The sequence below is a fragment of the Saccopteryx bilineata genome, chromosome 1 (genome assembly GCF_036850765.1).
Source record: "Saccopteryx bilineata isolate mSacBil1 chromosome 1, mSacBil1_pri_phased_curated, whole genome shotgun sequence".
Lineage (NCBI taxonomy): Eukaryota > Metazoa > Chordata > Mammalia > Chiroptera > Emballonuridae > Saccopteryx > Saccopteryx bilineata.
Genome location: NC_089490.1, coordinates 122037425 through 122059949, shown reverse-complemented (window position 1 = coordinate 122059949; position 22525 = coordinate 122037425). Strand labels below are relative to the sequence as shown.

General features: G+C 36.2%; 1 protein-coding gene across 15 annotated transcripts in view; it reads left to right on the top strand.

Moving 5' to 3' along the window:
• C2CD5 (C2 calcium dependent domain containing 5) overlaps positions 1 to 22233 on the top strand; it is a 104112-nt gene extending 81879 nt beyond the window's left edge. For 10 of the 15 annotated variants that reach the window (XM_066264721.1, XM_066264709.1, XM_066264700.1 and 7 more), the window contains 7 exons: positions 36 to 123; positions 1665 to 1751; positions 16161 to 16211; positions 17104 to 17205; positions 18495 to 18685; positions 19653 to 19799; positions 20943 to 22233. In XM_066264721.1, coding sequence (XP_066120818.1) covers positions 36 to 123; positions 1665 to 1751; positions 16161 to 16211; positions 17104 to 17205; positions 18495 to 18685; positions 19653 to 19799; positions 20943 to 21074 — 798 coding nt within the window. In that variant the 3' untranslated portion in view covers positions 21075 to 22233. The remainder of the gene's footprint in view (positions 1 to 35; positions 124 to 1664; positions 1752 to 16160; positions 16212 to 17103; positions 17206 to 18494; positions 18686 to 19652; positions 19800 to 20942) is intronic. The other 5 variants (XM_066264735.1, XM_066264739.1, XM_066264730.1 and 2 more) reach the window with 3 other exon arrangements.
• Positions 22234 to 22525: the final 292 nt, after the last annotated feature.

Here is a 22525-nt window from a genome sequence, read left to right as displayed (position 1 = left end):
TTATTTTGCTAACTTAATTATTTCTGTGATTCTAGGTTACAGTCACAGCAGTTGCAATAACTTTTGACAAAAATCAGGCCTTACAGACCGCAAAACCACATGTTGAAAAGTCACTACAAAGAGGTAAATCTACAGTGTGATGAATGGGATTGTAGTTCATATTTGTCTACTTTATAGTTCAGTGATAAATGTTATAGTTCAATGATAAAATTCAGAGGATAGGTTGGTTAAATAGATGAATTGTTTCTTGAAGAGAATCTGCCATTTTGTTTATCTTTATTAAGGTAACTGTGTGCATGATAAGCACATGGCTGACTTGATGCTTTTCTCACATGAGTAGATGGTTGACTACATTTACATAGCGATAGTGCTGTTTTATAGACTTAAATTGTAGCGTATTAATTCTGCAGTAATTTAGAGGCTCCTGTTGTAGCATCTCTAAGGAGGTCCTCAAGACATGAGAAACTACTGATATAGTTAAGCATCATGTGTTTTTCTCAGGAAAGGTCTAATAGTATTCAACAGATGCTTAGAATTGTTTATCCAGTAAAACTTAGCAAGTACCATTCTTGATATATTTCAAAGAAACCCAAGTTATTAAAAACCATTTATATGTTCTGAAAAAAAGGGCAAGGAAGTACTATACTTTCTAAAGTTTAATGACTCATTGGCTGAATGAAAACTCATGATTCATCTAAAATTTTTTTAAGTTGCTTGCATTCTACATGTATAGCATTGCATTAATTATGAACAAGTATGTGTTCAGATATTTATCAAAGAAGATAGATAGTTAAGAATCATAGGACTAGAAAGGTACAAAGAGTAGGATACTAATAAAAATTAGGGGATCAGGGAATGTGCAGATACCCCAGTACTTGCAGCCTTTTGTATAGTGCATTTTCACCAATGAAATAAAAGTTGGTTTTGCATCTCACTTGCATAATCGAACAACTTTCTTTGACTTGTTATTTGCTTTTCTGAGGTTCTTGTTCAGTTAAAAAAATCAAATGCTTCTTTTTATCTCTTCATATTCATTTTGAAATATCCCCTAATTTTTGTAAACAGTGTATTTGCAAGGCTCTGTGCTAAGAGATTTACCAGTATTATCTTTTTGTTTGTTTGTTTGTTTGTTTGTTTGCTATTTAGAGAAAGAGAGGGCGAGAGAGACGGAACAGATAGGAAGGGAGAGAGATTAAGCATCACTTCTTTGTTGTGGCACCTTAGTTGTTCATTGATTGCTTTCTTATATGTGCCTTGACTGGGGGCTCCATTGACCCCTTGCTCAAGCCATGACCTTGGAGTCATGTCTATGATCCCACGCTCAAGCCGGATGAGCTGGTGCTCAAGGTGCTGAGCCTGCCCTGAAGCCGGCAACCTTGGGGTTTTGAACCTTGATCCTCAGCATCCTAGGCTGACACTCTATTTACTGTGCCACAGCCTGGTCAGGCAACATTACCTTTTTCTAATCACACAATAAACCTATCTCAGGGAAGGCAGCACCACTGTCAGCATCAGGGAAGTGAAGGGTCCCCATGGGAGCAGCCAAGAAAAAAAGAACCAAACTAAATTGGGAGGGGGAATATATATATTATCCTAGATTCTTAATTTTTAAAAATTAATAATAGATTATTACTAAATAACTAGTGTTTTTCTTACTTCTTAAGCCTCTACAGATAATGAAGAACTCCTACAGTTTCCACTGGAACTCTGTTCAGATTCACTTCCTTCTCATCCTTTTCCACCTGCTAAAGGTTGGTTAAATAAGGAAAATGTAAACGCACATTCTGGTTTCTAGTGTCTTTCACTTGCTTTGTTATTATAGGTAGTCCTACTTAATCTTAAAATGGACCTTATTCTTCATTCCCTCATTGTACCTTCATGTTCATAGGGGGAGAAAGTAATGTTCTTTTATTTCACTTCTCAAGTAATCTCAGCATATATTATTAAGATAATTTTTCATATGACACACCATTAATATATATTAAATGTATTAAAGTTTATTTTTAGAGGTTTGGATTTTCCAAAGTAATTACTTACACAATATATTTGAAATTTATGTTATATTTGGTGAATTTTTGTTTTAGCAATAATGGAACCTTTATAAAATTTTTCATTTTAGGCCCTGGCCGATTGGCTCAGTGGTAGAGCGTCGGCCTGGCGTGCGGGAGTCCCGAGTTTGATTCCCGTCCAGGGCACATATGAGAAATGCCCATCTACTTCTCCACCCTCCCCCCTCTCCTTCCTCTCTGTCTCTCTCTTCCCCTCCCGCAGCCAAGGCTCCATTGGAGCAAAGTTGGCCCGGGCACTGAGGATGGCTCTATGGCCTCTGCCTCAGACGCTAGAATGGCTCTGGTTGCAACAGAGTGACACCCCAGATGGGCAGAGCATCGCCCCCTGGTGGGCATGCAGGGTGGATCCCGGTCGGGCACATGTGGGAGTCTGTCTGCCTCCCCGTTTCCAGCTTCGGAAAAATACAAAAAAATAAATTAAATAAAATTTTTCATTTTAAAAATGACAACAAACTACTTATTTTATTATTTTTTGTGTGTATGTGACAGAGAATCAGAGGGAGAGACAGAGAGAAGGACAGATAAGAACAGACAGACAGGAAGGGAGAGAGATGAGAAGCATCAATTCTTTGTTGCGGCACCTTAGTTGTTCATTGATTGCTTTCTCAATTTAGTAGTAATGTGAGGAAGGGATGTGCTTTCTGTCTTTTAGGTGCCTTGTGTACAATTGAGGAACATTTTTAGGTACTTACAAGGTGCTGCCATTTTTTCAAATACAAAATGATTGTTCCTTAACTTAATAATAGTAAATCTACTTAGAGCTGTACACTTTTGGAGAAAAAGGTAGTTTTTTCCCCATCTCTCTTCTGATTTCAGTGTAATTTTTCTTATAAAATTTATAGTATTGTACCTGATGTTATAATGTTACATGTATAATTAATGTAGCTTGTGTTTTTTCCTAAATATTTTATTCTGAGAAATGATAAATTTATTATTTAAAACCATATTGGCTTTTCTAATTTTTATATTTTATAATACAAATGAAATTTTATGATTTCTACTGTCAGTTATGTTATCTGATACCAAATTAGATGTAACGCAGAGTAATTTTATATTCACACTGCATGTTTCTCAGTAGAGTATGAATCAGTGCAAAGCCTGTCCAAGTAGATAACTAGATCCTGTTCCTTATTTTGAAGATGCAAGGAAGAGCTGCTTTCAGATTCTGAACTTCCTAACATGGGTAACTGTGGTCCTTTTTCCTTTCTGTCTAAATTAAAATTCTGATTTAAAAGTCCATGGAGAATTTTTGCATACCTAAACTTCCTTGAAAGAATAGTGAGGAAAAGTCAAATCCAAAGATAATCTGAGTTCAAATTTATAAATTAAATACAGCTTCCTGAATAAAATGTAGATTTGTCAAAAATCTCTCTTGAACTGACTAGATAGAATTTAAAAAGAAAATACTTAATTTATACAGAAACTTGTCTTAAAAAGTTCCAAGGGTTTAGGTATCATTTTATTTATCCTTACCCTAAAATGTGGGGGGAAAGCAATCAACAAAAACATTTTGATTGCTAAACTGTGGGAATATATATGTGTATTTGGGGTCCCTGTTAGCTCTATTTTACCATGTTCATAGCTATGGACTTTTTTTTTTTAACTCTGTGAGGGGGGGGGGCAGCGACAGACTCCTGCATGCCCTGGAACCAGTATCCACCTTGCAAGCCCACTAGAGGGCGATGCTCTGCCCATCTTGAGCGTTGCTCTGCTGCTCATCTGCTCAGCAATGGAGCTCTTCTTAGGCCTGAGGCAGAGGCCATGGAGCCATCCTCAGTGCTGGGGCCAACTTGTCCAATCAAGCCATGGCTGCAGGGGGTAGGGGAAGAGAAGCAAGAGGGGAAACAGTGAAGAAGCAGATGGGCTCTTTTCCTGTGTGCCCTGACTGGAATCGAACCTGGGACATCCACACACTGGGGCCAACGTTCAACCACTGCACCAACCAGCCAAGGCCCATAGCTACTGAATTCTATAGGTAGATTTAAACTGTAAGTTTGCCTTATCTGTATTGATCATTTTTAGTCTCTGCAGTAACTTTCAAAATGTTTCCAAAGGTAATTGTAATTAGTATTTCTTGCCATTAGTATAATTTGTACAAATGATACTGTGTGGACTGAAGAACAAGGAAAGAAGAATTTGAGTGGAGTAAGTAATACTTGAACAATACCTAAAATATTTGCAATTCAGAAGGGACCTTGAGGTGGATTAGTAAAGCAACCGACCCAGGGTCGCTTTTCAGTTCTGCTAGTAATAAGTGTGAGAACTCTGGCCAACTGAAACCTCAGTTCATCCGCAAGATGTGACAGGATTGAAGTCCCTCTAGCATTTAAAATTCTCAGCTTCCTTGGGGTTAGTTTATGGTTCTTTGATTATTAACATACTCTCCCATTAAAAACAAATCAAAAGCTAAGTTATGTCTAAAGTCACACTGAGCTTAAAGTTTCCCAGATTGCTTCTAATCAGTTAAACCAATAATTTTTGAATCATGGAGTTTATTCAGAGGAGCCTCATGACCTCCCAGGAGGCAGAGTGGGTGGGGGGAACTGAGGAGGGTGGGAGAGTGAGCAGATAGGCACTGTTTCCCCAACCCGACCTCTGAGCTAGAACAGCTTCTATTCAGTGCTTTTACGTATGTAAATGTTTTCTATATCTGATTTTGTTTGAAGAAAGTGTTTAAAAGTTGTAAAACAGCTGAATTAAATCATTTCACCTTTATTATCATCATCACCATCATCATCTTCATAATGATCAATATCATCACAACTAATACTAATGTGTATAAAACATTTTATACTAAGTGCCAAACTGAAAAACCTATGTGCTTTTCCTTGGATATTACATTTCAGAATCATCATTAGACACTAAAAAGTTTATCTGTACCTGTTGTGAATAGTTGTGTAAATTATGGTGTATGTTGCATGCTCATTTATTGTCTTTGTTCTCTCAAAGTCTTTTCACGAGAATGTGGGCTCTACCAAATATATTTGAAAAAGTTATCATAAAGAAAGTATTTTTAAAGATTTGAGGATAGGATGAGTTTTGAGAAGGTCTGAGGAATGTTATAATAGAATGTTATAACGTGAATGTAGGAACTGGGCATTGTAGAATGAAGAAATGCTTTGACTACAGAATGGAAATACCTGGAATAAGCATAATAATTTACAGGAAGCAGGCAGGAGAGAGAAAGGTAAGAAGTGCTAGGAATAAATGCTCAAAACGTCTCTACTTATGTGCAACCAAAGAGGCTTATAAGTCAGCCATTAATACCGAGAAGTAAATGAATATATAGTTTTTATAGTTTTGTTAGTTCAGTTAGCTGAGCAGATAGAACTTTTTCTTTTTTTAATTCTGAAAACTTTGGATTCTAATTTATTTTAAATGTTCTTATCACAAATAGGATGATTTGTTAACATTTTCGTTTCCTTTTATGTTGACAGAGTAGTTCCAAGAGCTAAGCACAGTATGTTTATTAATACTTCCATCTTTTCACTTGTAGATAAACCTTTTTTTATCTTTTCATGTTTATTGAAAATGAATGAATATTATGTAAAGAAAAAATGCTTCAAGTACAAGTATCCTCATTCTGTGTGTAGAGTAAGCCTGGGCCTGAATTGTCCATCCATTTCAATTTTTCCCTTCCATCTTTTGTTATATTTGATTTTGTTCCTCAAGGTAACAAAATAGTTTGAGGCATGTCTCAAATTTGTGGTTGACTTGGTGTTACCTTGCTAGTTATCTTGATTTTTCTGATTTGAAATATTAAAAGGTGCTGAGCTGAAATAATTTCTTAAAGGATATTATCATATGAAGGTCATCAAAAATATTTTGATGAACACTGGGGATCATAGATGATGTGGCATTTACATAAGTCACTTATTTTCACATGAGGTTCTGTTATGAAGGAAGAAAGATAGAGCAAATTTTTGTACCACTTTCTTAATGTTTTTTCTGACTATTAATATCTACACTTCAGTTTCTCTCTGAAATAGTTTGAGGCTTTAAAATGATATATATAGAAAAAGAAAAAATAGTAAAAATGGGGAATTGAGTGAATATTAAATGAGTGAAAAGTAAAAAAAATCAGTAAGATATTTATTTATAAAACATTTTAAAATTTTATTTAGAAAATTGACTTTAACAGGGTGACATTGATTAGTAAGAGTACACAGGTTTCAGGTAAATGTTTCCTTTTTTTTTTTTTTTTTTTCATTTTTCTGAAGCTGGAAACAGGGAGAGACAGTCAGACAGACTCCCGCATGCGCCCGACCGGGATCCACCCGGCACGCCCAACAGGGGCGACGCTCTGCCCACCAGGGGGCGATGCTCTGCCCACCCTGGGCGTCGCCATGTTGCGACCAGAGCCACTCTAGCGCCTGAGGCAGAGGCCACAGAGCCATCCCCAGCGCCCGGGCCATTTTTGCTCCAATGGAGCCTTGGCTGCCGGAGGGGAAGAGAGAGACAGAGAGGAAAGCGCGGCGGAGGGGTGGAGAAGCAAATGGGCGCTTCTCCTGTGTGCCCTGGCCGGGAATCGAACCCGGGTCCTCCGCACGCTAAGCCGACGCTCTACCGCTGAGCCAACCGGCCAGGGCCGGTAAATGTTTCTATAGCATTTGAACTGTTGATTATGTTGTATACCCATCACCCAAAGTCAAATCATTTTCTGTAACCTTGTATTTCTCCCTCTTTACACCCTTCACCCCACCCTCTCCTCCATTCCCCTCTCTCACGTCCCCTTTCCCTGGTAACCACTTTACTTTTATCTGTGTCTATGAGTCTCAGTTTTATGTCCCACCTTTGTGTGAAATCATGCAGTTCTTAACTTTTCCTGATTACTTATTTTCTTCAGTGTAATGATTTCAAGGTCCATCGATGTTGTTGTAAATGATCCTATGTCATCATTTCTTATGGCTGAGTAGCATTCCATTATAGGTACCACATCTTCTTTATCCAGTCTTCTATTGAAGGATACTTTGGTTGTTTCCATGTCTTGGCCACCATGAACAATGCTGCAATGAACATGGGGCTGCATGTGTCTTTATGTACCAGTGTTTTTTAGTTTTTTGGCTAGATACCCTGTAGAGGGATTGCTGGGTCATATGGTCATTCTGTTAATTTTTTGAGGAACCACTATACTTTTTTGCATAATGGTTGTACTAATTTGCATTCCCACCAGCAATGAATAAGGGTTTCTTTTTCTCCACAATCTCTCCAACACTTCTTATTACCTGTCTTGTTGATAATAGCCAGTCTAACAGGTGTGAGGTGGTATCTCATTGTAATTTTGATTTGCATTTCTCAAATAGCTAGTGAAGATGAGCATCTCTTTATATATCTGTTTGCCATTTATATGTCCTCTTGGGAGAAGTATCTGTTCAGGTCCTCTCCTTATTTTTAAACTGGATTTTGTACCTGTTTGTTGCTTAGCTCTGTTCTTTATCTATTTTGGATATTAAACCCTTATCAGAGCTGTTGTTAGCAAATATCATCTCCTATTTAGTTGGCTGCCTATTTGTTTTGTTGTTCTTTTGCTGTGCAGAAGCTTTTTAGTTTGATATAGTTCTATTCATTTATCTTTGCCTTTACTTCCCTTGCCTTTGGGGTCAAATTTATAAATTGTTCTCTATGGCCAAGGTCCATGAGATTAGTATTTGTTTTCTTCTATGTAATTTATTGTTTTGGATCCTATATTTAGGTCTTTGATCCATTTTGAATTAATTTTTGTGCAGGGGGACAAACTGTAGTCGTTTATTCTTTTGCATGTGGCTTTTAATTTTCCCAGAACCAATTATTGAAGAGGCTTTTTGTGTGTTTTTGGCTCCTTTCTTGAAGATGATTTGACCCTATATATGTGGTTTTATTTCTGGGCTCTTGATTCTGTTCCATTGATTCCATTGGTCTGTATGTTTGTTTTTCTGCCAATACCATGCTGTTTTGATAATCTTGTCTCTGTAGTATAATATGAAGTCAGGTAGTGTGGTACCTCCAGCTTCATTCTTTTTCCTCAGGATTGCTTTGGCTATTTGGGTATTTTTTATGGTTCCATACAAGCCTGGTAAGTTTTTGTTCTATTTGTTTAAAAAATTACATTGGGATTTTGATAGAGATTGAATTAAATTTATATATTGCTTTGGGTAATATGACCATTTTAACTATCCAATCCATGAACATGGAATATTTTTCCATTTCATTTTGTCTTTTTCAATTTTTTTCAATAGTGTTTTGTAGTTTTCAATAAATAGAGCCTTCATATCCTTTGTTTATTCCTAAGTATTTTATTTTTTGTTGCAATTGTAAAAATAATTGTTTTTTTTAGTTTGTTTTCCAGTGTTTCATTGTTGGTGTATAGGAAAGCACTGGATGTCTGTATATTGATTTTATATCCTGTGACTTCACTGTATTGGTGTGTTGTTTCTAATAGTTTTTTGGTGGTGTCTTATATATAATGCTCACAAAAATTAGGGGATTAGAGAATGTGCAGATACTCCAGTACTTTTAGCCTTTTGTATAGTGCATTTTCACCAATGAAAGAAAAGTTGGTTTTGTAACTCATTTGCATAATGAACAACTTTCTTTGACTTGTTGTTTGCTTTTCTGTGATGTTCTTCTTTAATAAAAAAAAAATCAAAGGTTTTTTTTATTTTTCATATTAATTTTGATATATCCCCTGATTTTTGTGAGCAGTATATTTTGGTGCTCCCTGATTTGATGTATATATATTAAGAAGTGTTATGTCTTCTTGATACAGTGTTCTCCTTGTTATTAATAATGTCTATCTTTGTCTCTGGTTACCTTTGTTGTCTTGAAGTTAGCATTGTCAGATATGAGTATGACCTGCTTTACTTTGGATATTACTTGCTCAGAGAATTATTTCCCAACCTTTCACTTTGAATCTACTTTGTCCTTGCAACTTAGTTGTCTCTTGAAGGCAGCATATGATTGGGTTTTACTTTTTGATCCAATCTGCTACTCTGTGCCTTTTTATTGGTGAGTTCAGACAATTTACATTTAGGGTAACTATTGACAGTTGAGGATTTTTTTATAGCTGTTTTCTGGTAGCTCTTTGTCTTGTTTGGTTCTTTTTTGTTTCTGTTTGTTGTTTTTGTTTGGTGATAATGCATACATCTTTCCCCTGTTCTTTATTTATTTATTTTTCCCCTGTTTTTTATTTTTAAGCTGAGTATTTCAGTAGTGGCATTTTTGCGGGTGCTTACCATTAGGTTATTAAGAGAAAAATGTTCATATGTACAAGAGTCCTTTGTCTTATGAGTGTTTCTGCATTCCATCCTCATTTGCTCCCGCATTTCATTATTTTTTCCCTTTTATGTTATTGTTGTCACAGATTATCCTTGTTTTTATTGTGACCTTGTTGGAGATTTACTTGTGATTTTGATTTGTTTTGTTCTTTGTGTCTGGTTGAATAACTCCCTTGAGTATTTCCTACAGAGGGGTTTTCTGGTGGTAAATACCTTCAGCTTCTGTATGTCTGTAAAAGTTTTTATTTCTCTTTCATACATATTTGAAGGATAACTTTGATGGATATAGTATTTTTGGATGGTAATCCCTCTCTTTTAATACTTTGAATATTTGAATCCACTCTCTTCTGGCTTGTAGAGTTTCAGCTGAGAAGTCTGATGATAACCTAATGGGCTTTCCTTTATATGTTATGTTATTTTCCCTAGCTGCCTTGAGGATTCTCTCTTTGTCATTTATTTTTGACAATTTTATTACAATGTGCCTTGTAGTAGGTCTGTCTGGGTTGTGATAACTCAATGTTCTGTTTGCTACTTGGATTTTAGGCTCTTTTTCCATAGGCTTGGGAAGTTCTCATCAATTATTTGTTTGAGTACACTCTCCGTTCCCTTCTCCCTTTCTTCTCCTGATATACCCATTGTTCTTATATTGCTTTTTCTGATGGAGTCAGACAATTCTTGTAGAGCTCTCTCAGTTTTTTTTTAAATTGGGGAGCCTCTTTCCTTTCTCTTTGTAGCATCTCTTGTTGTCTGTCTTCGATGTCACTGATTCTTTCCTTATCTGGCTTGCTCTATTAGCTAAACTTGCTACAGTCTTCAGTTCATGTATTGAGTTCTTCATTTGTGTTTTTAAAGTTTCAATCTCTTTGGTGAGGTGTTTGTTTTGTTCATTAATTTGTTTTCTAAGTTCATTAAGTTGTCTATTGGTGTCCTCTTGCATCTCATTGAGTGTTTTTAGAACTTCAATTTTGAAATCTCTATCATCTAACTCCATAATTTCCATGTGATTGAGATGTTTTTCTAGAGATATTTTTATTTTCTTTCTGAGTTACATCTTTGTCTTGTGTAACCATGGTATTTGATTTCCTGTTTCTTGATGACATTTGAGAGTAGTATTGTTAATAACCCTAACCAAAAAAAAAAAAAAACTAAAAAAAAAATTAAAATAAAAAAATACAATAAAAATTTTAAAAATTATGACAAGAAGAAAAACCACAGAAAAAAGATCAAAAGCAAACAAAAATATCAAAAACAAAACACCCACAAAAATAAGAATAAAATATATAAAAAATTTTTAAAAAGGAATTCAAAAGAATAAAAAAGGAAAAAGGGGGAAAAAAGGAAAAATAAATTTCAGTTTTGAGAAGTTTCTTCCAGTAGGTGTCACTGTATTACAGATTTTAGCTCTGTTAAGTTCCTGAGCTGTCCTCTGCTGACATGTTCATGTCACAGTGATGTAGGTGAGGCTGCAGTTGTGTTGGTGGGTGGGGTGTGTTGTGAGGGCTTTGTGGCTTCAGCTGTCCAGCTTTATGGCTTTAGCAATGGCGATCTCAGGCTTCTGGGTGCTCTTTCTCATGTCTCAACAGTCCATTCAGTGCGAGATTTTTCAAGTGTGCCTGCAAGCCCAGCTGGAGTTATTTTGCTGAGTTATAGTTGTTCAATTTGTTGAAATTTCAAGAGGAGAGATCAGGAGTATCTCATGCCACCATTACTCTGACATTATCTCCCAAGATATTTCTTATAGACTGTAGTTAATCTCAAGAATCTCTAGACTTTTATACATGTAATTTTTGTAAAAGGTTAGAATATTACTTTAGATACATTTATAAAGATGTAAATCTTGAGATATTAGATACCATTATTGTAGGGTTTAAGAATTTAAATTAATGACAAAAGTATGAATTATATACTATAAATATTTCTTAAATACTTTATAAATCTAATCTATAATAGGATAAACGTTTTCATTAAAATCCTGAGAGTTTTAAGACTTTATGGGTTTAATTAAGTCAATATTAGTTTTTATATACTATTATTGGATAAAAGTGTATAGAAGAAAAGTTTTTTATACCCACCTTGTACCTGCTTTATGCTGTGACAATTTCCTTATGTTCAGTGGCATAAGCTATAGGCTGGCAAGATTATTCTTCTGGTTAAGCAGCTGTTGACTAATATGATAAGCATTGGCCAAAATCTGAACTTCTATATAAAAGAAAACAAGTTGGCTTATTTCTTTAATATGTTGTACTCTGTAATTAGGTATCCACATCAGAAGTGTTTTTAGTCTTTTTTTTTATTGTAGGTTTAATAAAAGTTACTTTTTCTTTTTGTTAAGTCAAATTTGATTTTAAAAGATAGGTTAACTTTTTAAATTTAATGACTTTCTTCACATTATTTTAAACTGGCAATTAGAAATGTAAATCTATAACAATTTCAGTTAGCTTTTATTTTTTCCATGCCAACTAATGATTCTGAATTCTTACAAGTATACATAATTCTTTATACTAGCTAAAATATCTTTTTATGTTAAGAATTCATTGCATGTCTGTTTTCTCTCTCTTTTTAAAATCTGTTTTGTCACAGTAACCAAATAATATCAACAATAAAAAGTTCTCCATGTTCTTGATGGCCTCAACATCTATGGGAAATAATGAAGGGGGAGAAATGCTGAGAGGAAGGAGAGTGAGAAGAAAACAGAAACTAAAGAGAGGAAGATGTGTGACAACTTACCCACTAACTGGAAAGAAAAGAGAATTGATGGAGAAGTAGAGTTATGGGATCTTAGCTTCTTCAAGACAGTGTGAGGACAGCAAAACCCAGAATCAGAGGGAGAGGGAGTAAAAAGCAAAGGGAAATTGAATTGAGTTACTGAGAAAAAACAGGGATTATTTTGAAGAGACAGTATAAAGAACGGTAGTGAGAGGAGGAGTAGATGCCTGGTAAAAGAGACAGGAAAACAGTAGAAGGCTGTGGAAGGAAAAAGACAAGTGATGTATGATGTTGTACACCTTTAGTTGGAAACTTGAACAACTCAGAGAAGCTAATAATGGTCTTTGTCCTCTAACATATGTATTACTTTGTAGTAGAATTGTTTCCCTTTGTGTACTGTCCAAACTGAAGCTGTTTATATCTTTCTCTGTGCCTTAATAATTTTTAAGTATAATATGGCAATTTCATTATTGAACCACCAATATTTTAATATCATTATGGACAAAGTTTATATTGAATGTTCATATACTAACTTGGTCATTAAGCCATATTTTATAGATATAAGACTTAGCTAATAAATGCATTGTAGATTGATGGAAATGCCAAAAGGTACATAAACCAAAATTTTGATCATAGTAACTTAAAATGAAAAATGTTGAATTAGGGAAATACATCATGATTTTTAAAGACTCTAGAGCACATGTATTTTAATCTTCCAGAGAATCTTATTATAATTTGCAGGAAATTTTCAGTTCTAGTAATTTTCTTAGGATGTCTCAAATATTTTTTAATTACTCAGAGCAAAGATGGCATGTAAATTCTAATGATATAAAATAAGTAAGTGGTCAGAAGAATTAGTGGTCAATGTGTAAATTCATTGTAGCTAATCAATACCTTTGTCATTGGTATAACAAATTATTTAGGATAATAAAGAAGTCTCAAACTTTAGAAGCATTGAAACATGTATAATTGAGGGAGGAAGAATCCTTGCGAGTTTTTCCTTTTTGTCATCAATTTGCTCATTTTTAAAAAACTGCTTTTAACTTAGTCCTCCTCTCCATGCCACTAGGGCTTGTTAAATATTGCTGGAGTGTACTAAAAGAATAATAAAACCACATGTTCTATTTGCCATGTTAACTTTGCCTAGAAAGTTATAAGTGATAACGAATAAGGGTTATCACTTATTTGTGCTTTTTAAAAAGGCAAAATAATGTCTTTTTTGTGTTCAGTGGGAAATGAAATTATAAGAGAAGAAGGCTGCTGTGCGGCTTACCTGAGACTGTCTTTGCAGCTAGAATGGGGACCTAGCATCAGAAATGTTTGTCTCGGACTCTTCACATAGATCCACAAATGGCCCACAATTAAGTGTTAGCCCTCAACAAAGCTCAAGAGAGTTTTAATAAGATTTTGTTCCCTATAAAGTGTTCTTTTTAAAGTATTGGCATAGAGATGGCATATATAATTTTTCTTTTTAGTCAGAATTACTAGTTTGTAAATGAGCCAGACAGCTCATGTCTGTAGTACCTTTTCTTCTGAAAAGCCTGTTACCTAGAAGGCACTTTGTGATCAGAAGGAGCAGTGTAGCTGAGAGCCGAGGCCGTGAGACATTGGAGGTGTTCAGACCACCCCTAGGTGCCCATGTTCACCTGCTGCCAGGACCAGCCCATCTTGGGTTTTTTCTTGGAGCGGAAAATGAAGGTCATAGCAAGCATATTAAAAGATGAACCTGCTCCCCTTGCGTGCAGCAAACCCTCTCATTCACCCTTTCCCTTAAGAATGTCTTTAGTTTTAAAACTTTGGGAGCTTTTTCTGTTTCTGTTTTTTCAGATTTTAATTCAAACACATTCATACTTGAGGGCCAGGAAGAAACATTTCCTTGCTTCTATTTTCTCTATTCCCATCTTTTGTAAAATTTTATGGGATAAGTAGTAAATGTACATGGTGACAAAATCAAATCCTATCAAAAATCATATAATCCAATAAAGCATTCTTTTTACTTCATTTCCCTTCCCAAGAGGCAACTACTCTTAATATCTTATTATCTATCTTTGCAAAGATATTTTTCCTTTTTAAAAAAACACAGATACTTTACACATCATTATGTACCTTTTTTTCTCCCACATGATATATTTAGAGATGGAAACAGATACTTTTTTGTTTGTTTGTTTTTTTGTATTTTTCTGAAGCTGGAAACGGGGAGGCAGTCAGACAGACTCCCGCATGCGCCCGACTGGGATCCACCCGGCCCACCCACCAGGGGGCGATGCTCTGCCCATCCGGGGCGTCGCTCTGTCACAACCAGAGCCACTCTAGCGCCTGGGGCAGAGGCCAAGGAGCCATTCCCAGCGCCCGGGCCATCTTTTGCTCCAATGGAGCCTCGGCTGTGGGAGGGGAAGAGAGAGATAGAGAGGAAGGAGAGGGGGAGGGATGGAGAAGCAGATGGGCGCCTCTCCTGTGTGCCCTGGCCGGGAATCGAACCCAGGACTCCTGCACGCCAGGCCAACGCTCTACCACTGAGCCAACTGGCCAGGGCGGAACAGATACTTTCTACATTTAAGTTCTTTTGGGGGGGCTTTTGCCATTACATTATATATAGTTGCTACTAGGGAATCCCGTATTACCTAGGTAGTTTTGAAGTATAGTAGATAATTTCATTTTAGTAATTTACACATTTTTTTTAGCTTCCCCTCCTACCCCAACATTTAAAAACCTTTCATCAAATTCCTAATGCTGACTGTATTTCTTAGACTTCAACCCTCACCAAGGGCATATGAAAGCCCTGGTGCCCTCCTGGTATGGGTAAGCCTGGGGCCGGCCTCTTGCCATCTCAGCACTGGGTCTGTTTCTGTGCTGAGCTGTTCCCAGAGGTCTTGTAAGCCTCTGAATGTCTGTTCTGTGCCGGCCTTCTTCCTGTAAGCTCCATCTCTTCCTTCCAGTGCCCCTCAAGGTCCTATCCCGAGGGCTGTCCTTTCTAGATCGGCCGTCCAAGGGCATGGTTATGGCATGTCCTCGCATAGTACCCCACCTAGTGATCCTGTTCATTGATCAGCTCTGCATTGTGAGAGGGATGTCAACCACCGCGCACTCTCAGTATTAGTTAGTAGCCACCTGACCTATAAAAATGGGAGGGGGGATACTTCTATTGCATTCCATTATCAGAAGCATTCTATACAAATCTTACTCTTGAAAAGTATAACTTTTATTAGTTTAAGAATATTACTAAAATATCAACACATTAGGCAAAGAAAAAATGCATTTACTTAGTTTATACATTTTTTAAAAAACTGGCTGACCAAATAATTCTAAGTGTTTCTTATGAGTTTTTTCTAACTTGACCACATATTTTTTCACTTACAAAATTCTTTAAAACAAAAACTCAAATATGCTAGTGTGGATAGAGCCTAAACATTAGAAATAGATGATTTTTTAATAGTTCTGTTTAAATTTGTACAATACCTTAAATATAATGAAAATATAAGATGTCAGAGAAAATTCTGGATGCTGCTTTTACCAGGTACTGGAAAGGAAGTGATTGGAGTTCTTGGTTATTTCAATGTAGAGCAGTCCCTTTTTCATTCTGCAAAGTCTTGATACAGCCAGAGAAAGCTGTTAATAGTGAGGTCCTTGACCAAATGGGTTGGTGGAGAGAGGGAAGGGATATGGCTAGTAAGGAGCTCGTGTTTATCTGTCAAACATCAGTCATTGCCTTGTCTGTAATTTTTAATCTTACTGGCTCTTCCCCCTACAAATATTTCCCTTCCGTGCTTCATTTCACATTTTCTTCCCAATCCGTTGACCCTTCTCTCTGCTCAGTTTTCTCACATTCTGCTTTCATCCCATTAACATTTGTTACTGTTTATATTTTCTCAAATCTATGAAGTTTCTGAAACTCATTTCGTGTTATAATAACAAGTAGTCTTCCTTGGCATGTTTTTATTAACTGAGCTGGTTTTCATATATCAATAGAAATGGCATTTTAAACCTAAATATTTCTACTTGGTTTGCTTTTACAATGAAGCCATAAAGAGTTCCTCCTATTCATCTGGCTTAAAGAGAATATTTATAAACAGCAAGAAGAGATACTGGCTTGTATTTAGCATCCAAGCTAATGTTGTTCATATTGTCTTATTAGAACACGTGGAGAGTGCAAGTTCTAACTCAGGTATACCAGCTGCACAGAGAGGTGAGTTTGTCTCATTAAGCAAATAGTCACCAAAGGTGTGAAATTCTAGTGTGGTGGTGCATAAACATACAACATTGGAAAATGCACTGGACAGTGGAATAGACACCAAGATGTGGCTTTACAGTAGTTAGAATGTGTCTCAAAATATTATTAAAACTAATATTTAAATATTTCTAGTATTTTCACAGTTTTCCTATTTCTAAAAATAAAATTTTAACTTTTTCATAATTTTTTTAGCTCAGTAGTAATAAAAGTTATTCTTTTTAAAAGAAGAACTTGTTAGCTCCCACCTGCCACCCTACCCTATGTTATAAAAATTTTTATTGCCAAAATCATACATGGAAAGAAAATATGGACAGAAATGTCCCTTTGGCTTTCCTGTTACTTATGGTAGAAAAAAGGTATTTAAATAAGAGACAAAGCAACTAGTGATTTTTTTTTCATGTATTCTTTCTTCAACAGCTGACTATCATTATTTTTAGTTTTGATTTTAGGGTAGAGAAAGGGAAGGCAATTATTCAGAAAGTTTGGATTACAAATTAAAGTCCTAAAATATAAATAGCTAAAACACCGTAAAGTAAAAGAAAGGGGATAAAAAGTTAGCCAAAACACAGGATATGGTCCTTTCGTTGATATTTCTGTAAAACCCACTTCCGTTTACCCTAAGACCACACAACTATGACATCGCCAAAATGCTCAGCCAGCTAACTCAGAAATTGGTTTCGGACAAATCAGTGTCTAAAGCTTGACTCTTGACTGTTTCTCTTATCTGACTTGAAAAGGACCATTCTTTTTTTATATTACAGTTAAATTACATCATCGGAAGGAGTGTTATGACGAGTGAGAGACGTCATACATATTTTTTTCTTTTGTTCTCTGTCTGTGTTTCCAGCAACATCAGTTGAGTACAGTTCCTTTGCAGACAGATGCAGCAGCTGGATAGAGCTCATTAAACTGAAAGCTCAGACCATAAGGCGCGGATCAATTAAGACAAGTAGGCGGATGTTTCTACCACATTATGATCTGAGAAGCATATCCCTGGTTTCCCAGTGGTGAAGGCTAGACTTTTCTACCCAGTAATAACATTGCCAATCAATCATGTGTTGGAGTGTGAAAGCTGCAGACTAATGGTCATTTAGCAAAAGTTATTGAAGGGCCTTTTAGATTTTTAAATTTTAACTGTAGAATTGTGTTTTTAAAATTTCTGTCTTTGTGACGGTATTTTTAAAAGTATATAAATAGATATTAGATCCTTCTAGTGGAAGGAAATTGTCAACTCTCTTATTGAAGAGATAATCCTCCAGGACCCAAGTGCTATCTAGCATATGACTTGTGTTCAGTGTGATATCCAGAGGGGTAAAGGAATGAGGTATTTCTGGAGAGAAAGTAGTTAATTCTCATCTCATTCTTATAGTCAAAATCATTAATATGCTCTTTATACTCCATGCATTTTGATAGATTTGGGGGTAAATATATTTGAGGGTTGGAGTTTACAGTACATTAGAAGGGAAGAAAATTTTTTTAAAGGAAAGATCACAGGATATGGAACCAATCATATCTGGTTTTGAATCCTAGAAGTGCCATCTTAATAGCTGTGTGACCTTGGTCAGTTATTTAACTTCTCTGTGCCTCAGTTTCCTCGTGTGGAAATGGGGATAATACCTATGTTGCTATGTTGTTTTAAGGATTAGATATATATGTGTCTAGCTTATAGTAGCTATTTTGTGAGAGCTAATTATTTTTATATATTTTATAAACAATCAACTTTTGGACAGCCAAGGTCATTTTTAAGTTTTTAAAATTATGAGTTTGATCAAAATGGTTTGGAAAAGAAACCTATTACAACTTGTTAACATAAGGTTTATCTACAAGTTGACAATGATGAAGTCGTGTGAAAAAGATGGAAAAAACTGGGAACTGTAACAACTTTCACACTCTCTCTGTAATAATTTGTTCCCACAGCAGATAATTGTTAATTGCTCTGCCGCTTGTTCTTCTTCACTCTGTAATGATCATTGTATGTGCAGCTACACCGCATTCAACATTTTCTTTTGCAGGAATGCCATTTTTCTTCCAAAAGAATTCCATTCCAGCATTTTCTCTTATGTTTTCTTTCTCTGTCTCTTTTTTAACTGCATGTGGTGCATGATCATTTCTTTTCTTTCGTGACATGGCTTAGCCTCACAGACAGCTGAATGTTGTCACCACTTATTCGGAAGCCTCGGGGAATACTACATTACTAGCATCTGATCTTGGTGCTTTCTCTCCTTTCTCCAATTTTAGCTGTGACAGTTGAAAAAGCAAGTCCAGTGAGCGAAGGAAATTTCCGGAATCGTTCTGCTCCATCTTGTGCAAATTCCACAGTTGGGGTTGTTAAGATGACTCCTCTTTCTTTCATTCCTGGAGCAAAAATAACTAAATATCTTGGGATAATTAACATGTTTTTTATTCGAGAAACCACTTCTCTACGTGAGGTAATTTTATAAATGTTATTTCATTATTTTTGCTAATTTTCTCTGATTGAAATATTAGTGATAAAACCAAACAAGCTTTTTTTGTTTGTTTTTTGCCAAAAGTAACACATGTACATATCTCCTCCCCCATAAGCTGTCTGGATTGATTCCAGACTAGATGTAAGAAATTTTATACAGTAGCTTGTATTACCACAAGACTTTTGAACAAAAACAAATAGAGTCTTTGACCTGATGGAATTTACAGTCTAGTGGAACTAGAGTGTGATAGACATTAAACAAATAATTATATAACTTCTAGTGCTAGTAAGTAACATAAAGAAACACAACAGAAACCATCAGAAAACTATAATGGGGGAGGAACTCACTTTAGATTTGATCATCAGAGAAGGTATCTTTGAGGAAGCTCCATGTAAGCCAGGATCTAAAGAACTGGATAAGTGCTATCCTGGTAGAAAATTGGGTGATGATCCTTGGAGCCTTTAGGAACAACACTTGCAAAGACCCTGAGTCAGGAAGAGTGTTTGACACTTAGAAACTGACAAAAGGCAAGCGTGACTGGAACATGGTTCAGAAGCAGACACATGGATAGCAGGGAGGTTTCGTTTATATTTATCAATTTATTTGAATGAGGATGGAAACAGTTTGGTAGAGATATGTTGAAGATGGAGGAACAATTTGAATTCTTGTTCTGCTATTTACTTACTAGTCATGATCATAGCTAGCCATGGGCATCTTACAAATTCTTTGAACTTCAGTTTCATCATCTGTAAAATAGGGATAGTAATCCCTATCATGGGCACGTGTTCAGTAAAGATTTATTTGTTCAGTCATACGACAGAGCCTCAGGAAAGACATTAAAATTACCCATTTTATTAAGATCATTTAAGATGTTTTCATATCTATTCTTTGACATATCATATACATTCGTCTACATGTGTATAGTTTGATTTCCTGTACATGTTATTAGGAAGGAGGAGTCAGTGGTTTTCTCCATGCTTTCATTGCTGAAGTGTTCGCAATGGTGAGAGCGCATGTTGCTGCGCTAGGAGGGAACGCGGTTGTCTCCTACATCATGAAGCAGTGTGTCTTCATGGAGAATCCAAATAAGAACCAGGTAAGAGGTGGCTGCCCGGGAGCCTCCGAATCTGTCTCACAGCCTTCCCACTTGCACCCTCCCCTGCAAAAGAGATGAGCTCTTTATAGAGTCCTTTGATTCTTGATGCTTAGATATGTTCTAGTGAATATATTAACAACCGTAGTCATACACAGGTCAGAGGTCGTTTTCAAATCCAGGTGACTGACTAGTTATTATTCCTAAATTCTTCTGGAACTTTTGCTCTCAATTTACTACTCTTTCCATCATAGTCTTGCTGGGTCTTTGGAATACATACAGTGATGGCTGGCTGAAAAGAGTTGAAAATGCCCTCTGGTTTGGACCATGATGCCATCAGATTCTAACTGCCATGCTAGTGAATTGTACATCATAATGGGACCACTCTGTTTTTCTTGTTGTTGTTTTTTTAAATAAGTAGTGTAATGCCCTGGCCGGTTGGCTCAGCGGTAGAGCGTCGGCCTAGCGTGCGGAGGACCCGGGTTCGATTCCCGGCCAGGGCACACAGGAGAAGCGCCCATTTGCTTCTCCATCCCTCCGCTGCGCCTTCCTCTCTGTCTCTCTCTTCCCCTCCCGCAGCCAAGGCTCCATTGGAGCAAAGATGGCCCGGGCACTGGGGGATGGCTCTGTGGCCTCTGCCCCAGGCGCTAGAGTGGCTCTGGTCGCAACATGGCGATGCCCAGGATGGGCAGAGCACCGCCCCCTGGTGGGCATGCCGGGTGGATCCCGGTCGGGCGCATGCGGGAGTCTGTCTGTCTCTCCCTGTTTCCAGCTTCAGAAAGAAAAAAAAAAAAAAAAAAGAGCTCCTTGAGCTCTAAGAAAAAAAAAAAAAAAGTAGTGTAATTCAGTTAATGGGGGCTAAGGAGTATTGCTTAGGTTAAATTTTAGAATACATATCTTTTATTTTTGTTAAGATAACTCACTCAAAATTGTAAAGGATTCCTTTAAAAACTTAAATGACTATAATGTGTTTTTGTTTGTTTTGGGGTTTTTTTAGTTTCCTGTGAATTGCCTTCTTATCCTTTGCTCATTTTTTTTTATTGGGTTGTCTCTCTTTTCTCTAATGACAGTGGTGCCCCTAACATAACAGAATAGTGTGAGAACCTTATTGAATTTGTGACTGAACATGTCCTGTTGTCCTTATAGGCACAGTGTCTTATAAATGTAAGTGGTGACGCAGTGGTTTTTGTCCGTGAGTCTGAATTAGAAGTGGTGTCAACTCAGCAACCTACTGCCAACTGCCAGTCGTCGTGTCCTGGGGGAGAAGTTACTACCTGAAGTAAATTAGAAAGAAAGAGCTCGGCTAAATGAAGTTTATCTGTCTCCATTGTTTTGTTGTTATCTTCCTAGACTTTTTAAAAATTGAACTTCATTTGAGATCAGTAAAAAATAATTAATACATTACAAGTAGATTTGATTTGTCTAGACTCTCTTGGAGGCATGAGAATTTTCTAATCTTGACATTTTGTTTGCCAAGTCTAGTAGACAGGCCCCATGGACTCTTGACCCTTCAGTAAGTTATGATAAATTTCTCAGAGAACTGTAGCAAAGGTGGAAGATATAATTTATGTTGACTTTAATGAAATCATAATTTAAAAAATAAAATGAGAAGATCATTAGGAAACCAGCTACCTAGAAAAGCTAAGTAATAAATTCACAAATTGTTAACGAAGAAAGTCTGATTTGAGGGATGTATAGGAAAATGGAGAAAAGTTTTCGGAAAATTATGTGGGTTTCTTAATGTGTTTTATTTTGATGAGGAATTTGGTCACAACTGAAAAGGAGCAGTACTTCAGCCATATTTTTAAAAGAAGTTAAAATTCTGTGGCTTGTATCCATAATATGTCTTTGAGACTGTAAAAAAAGACAAATTTATTATTGCCGGGGTTTTTTTTTTTAATGGAAAGTTTTAATATCTCTAAGGAGTGAGGAAAAAATTACTATATAACTTCATAAGAGGCCAAATTTCCGCTGGTGCTTAATTTGTCTAGAAGAGGCTTGGCTTCAACAGGGAAGATAAGATCAGTGAATTTTGTCGAAATAGTTAAAATATAATTGATATAATAGGAACATAAAATTATTTTCTAATAAAATTATAATACACTTCTACCAAACAGAATTTTAGTAATGTCTTAGGGACTTTTGATGATGAGTTAGACTGTATTTGGAAATGTCACTTGAATGTAAATATGCTACAAAATGTTGAATGTACACATAGGAATACTTTCTTTGTCAATGCCAAATACCTGTTATAAATGAACCTTACAAAGTACATTCCTCCTTTGCACAATGAAATTTCTTTATAAAACTCATGGTTCTGCTCTTCCAGGATAACAAACTGCCCTAAAGATTAGGAGTCATTTTCTTGTTATCACAGGTGTCAATATTTTCCTGTATTTTGTTTATAATTTTATTTTTTAAATAAAAAGTTTATAAAGATAAACTGAACTATTCCTTAACATCTTTTTTGCCTTTTTGATACAATTCTGTCAGTCGTCTGGAATCACTTTACATTTGATCATCTCCATTCATTCCTTCGGTCAACAAGCATCTATTGTGCATCTACGATATGCAAAGCCCTGGTCTTAATTATAGGGGAAATATATACATGTAATTGTGGCACTCTGTGTCTTTGATAGGTAGGTACTCATTCAACAGCAGTTCATCAAATGTCTACTAGAGCCCAGAGCACAGTTTCAGACAGTGGACAGAACACACCTAAGTTCCTG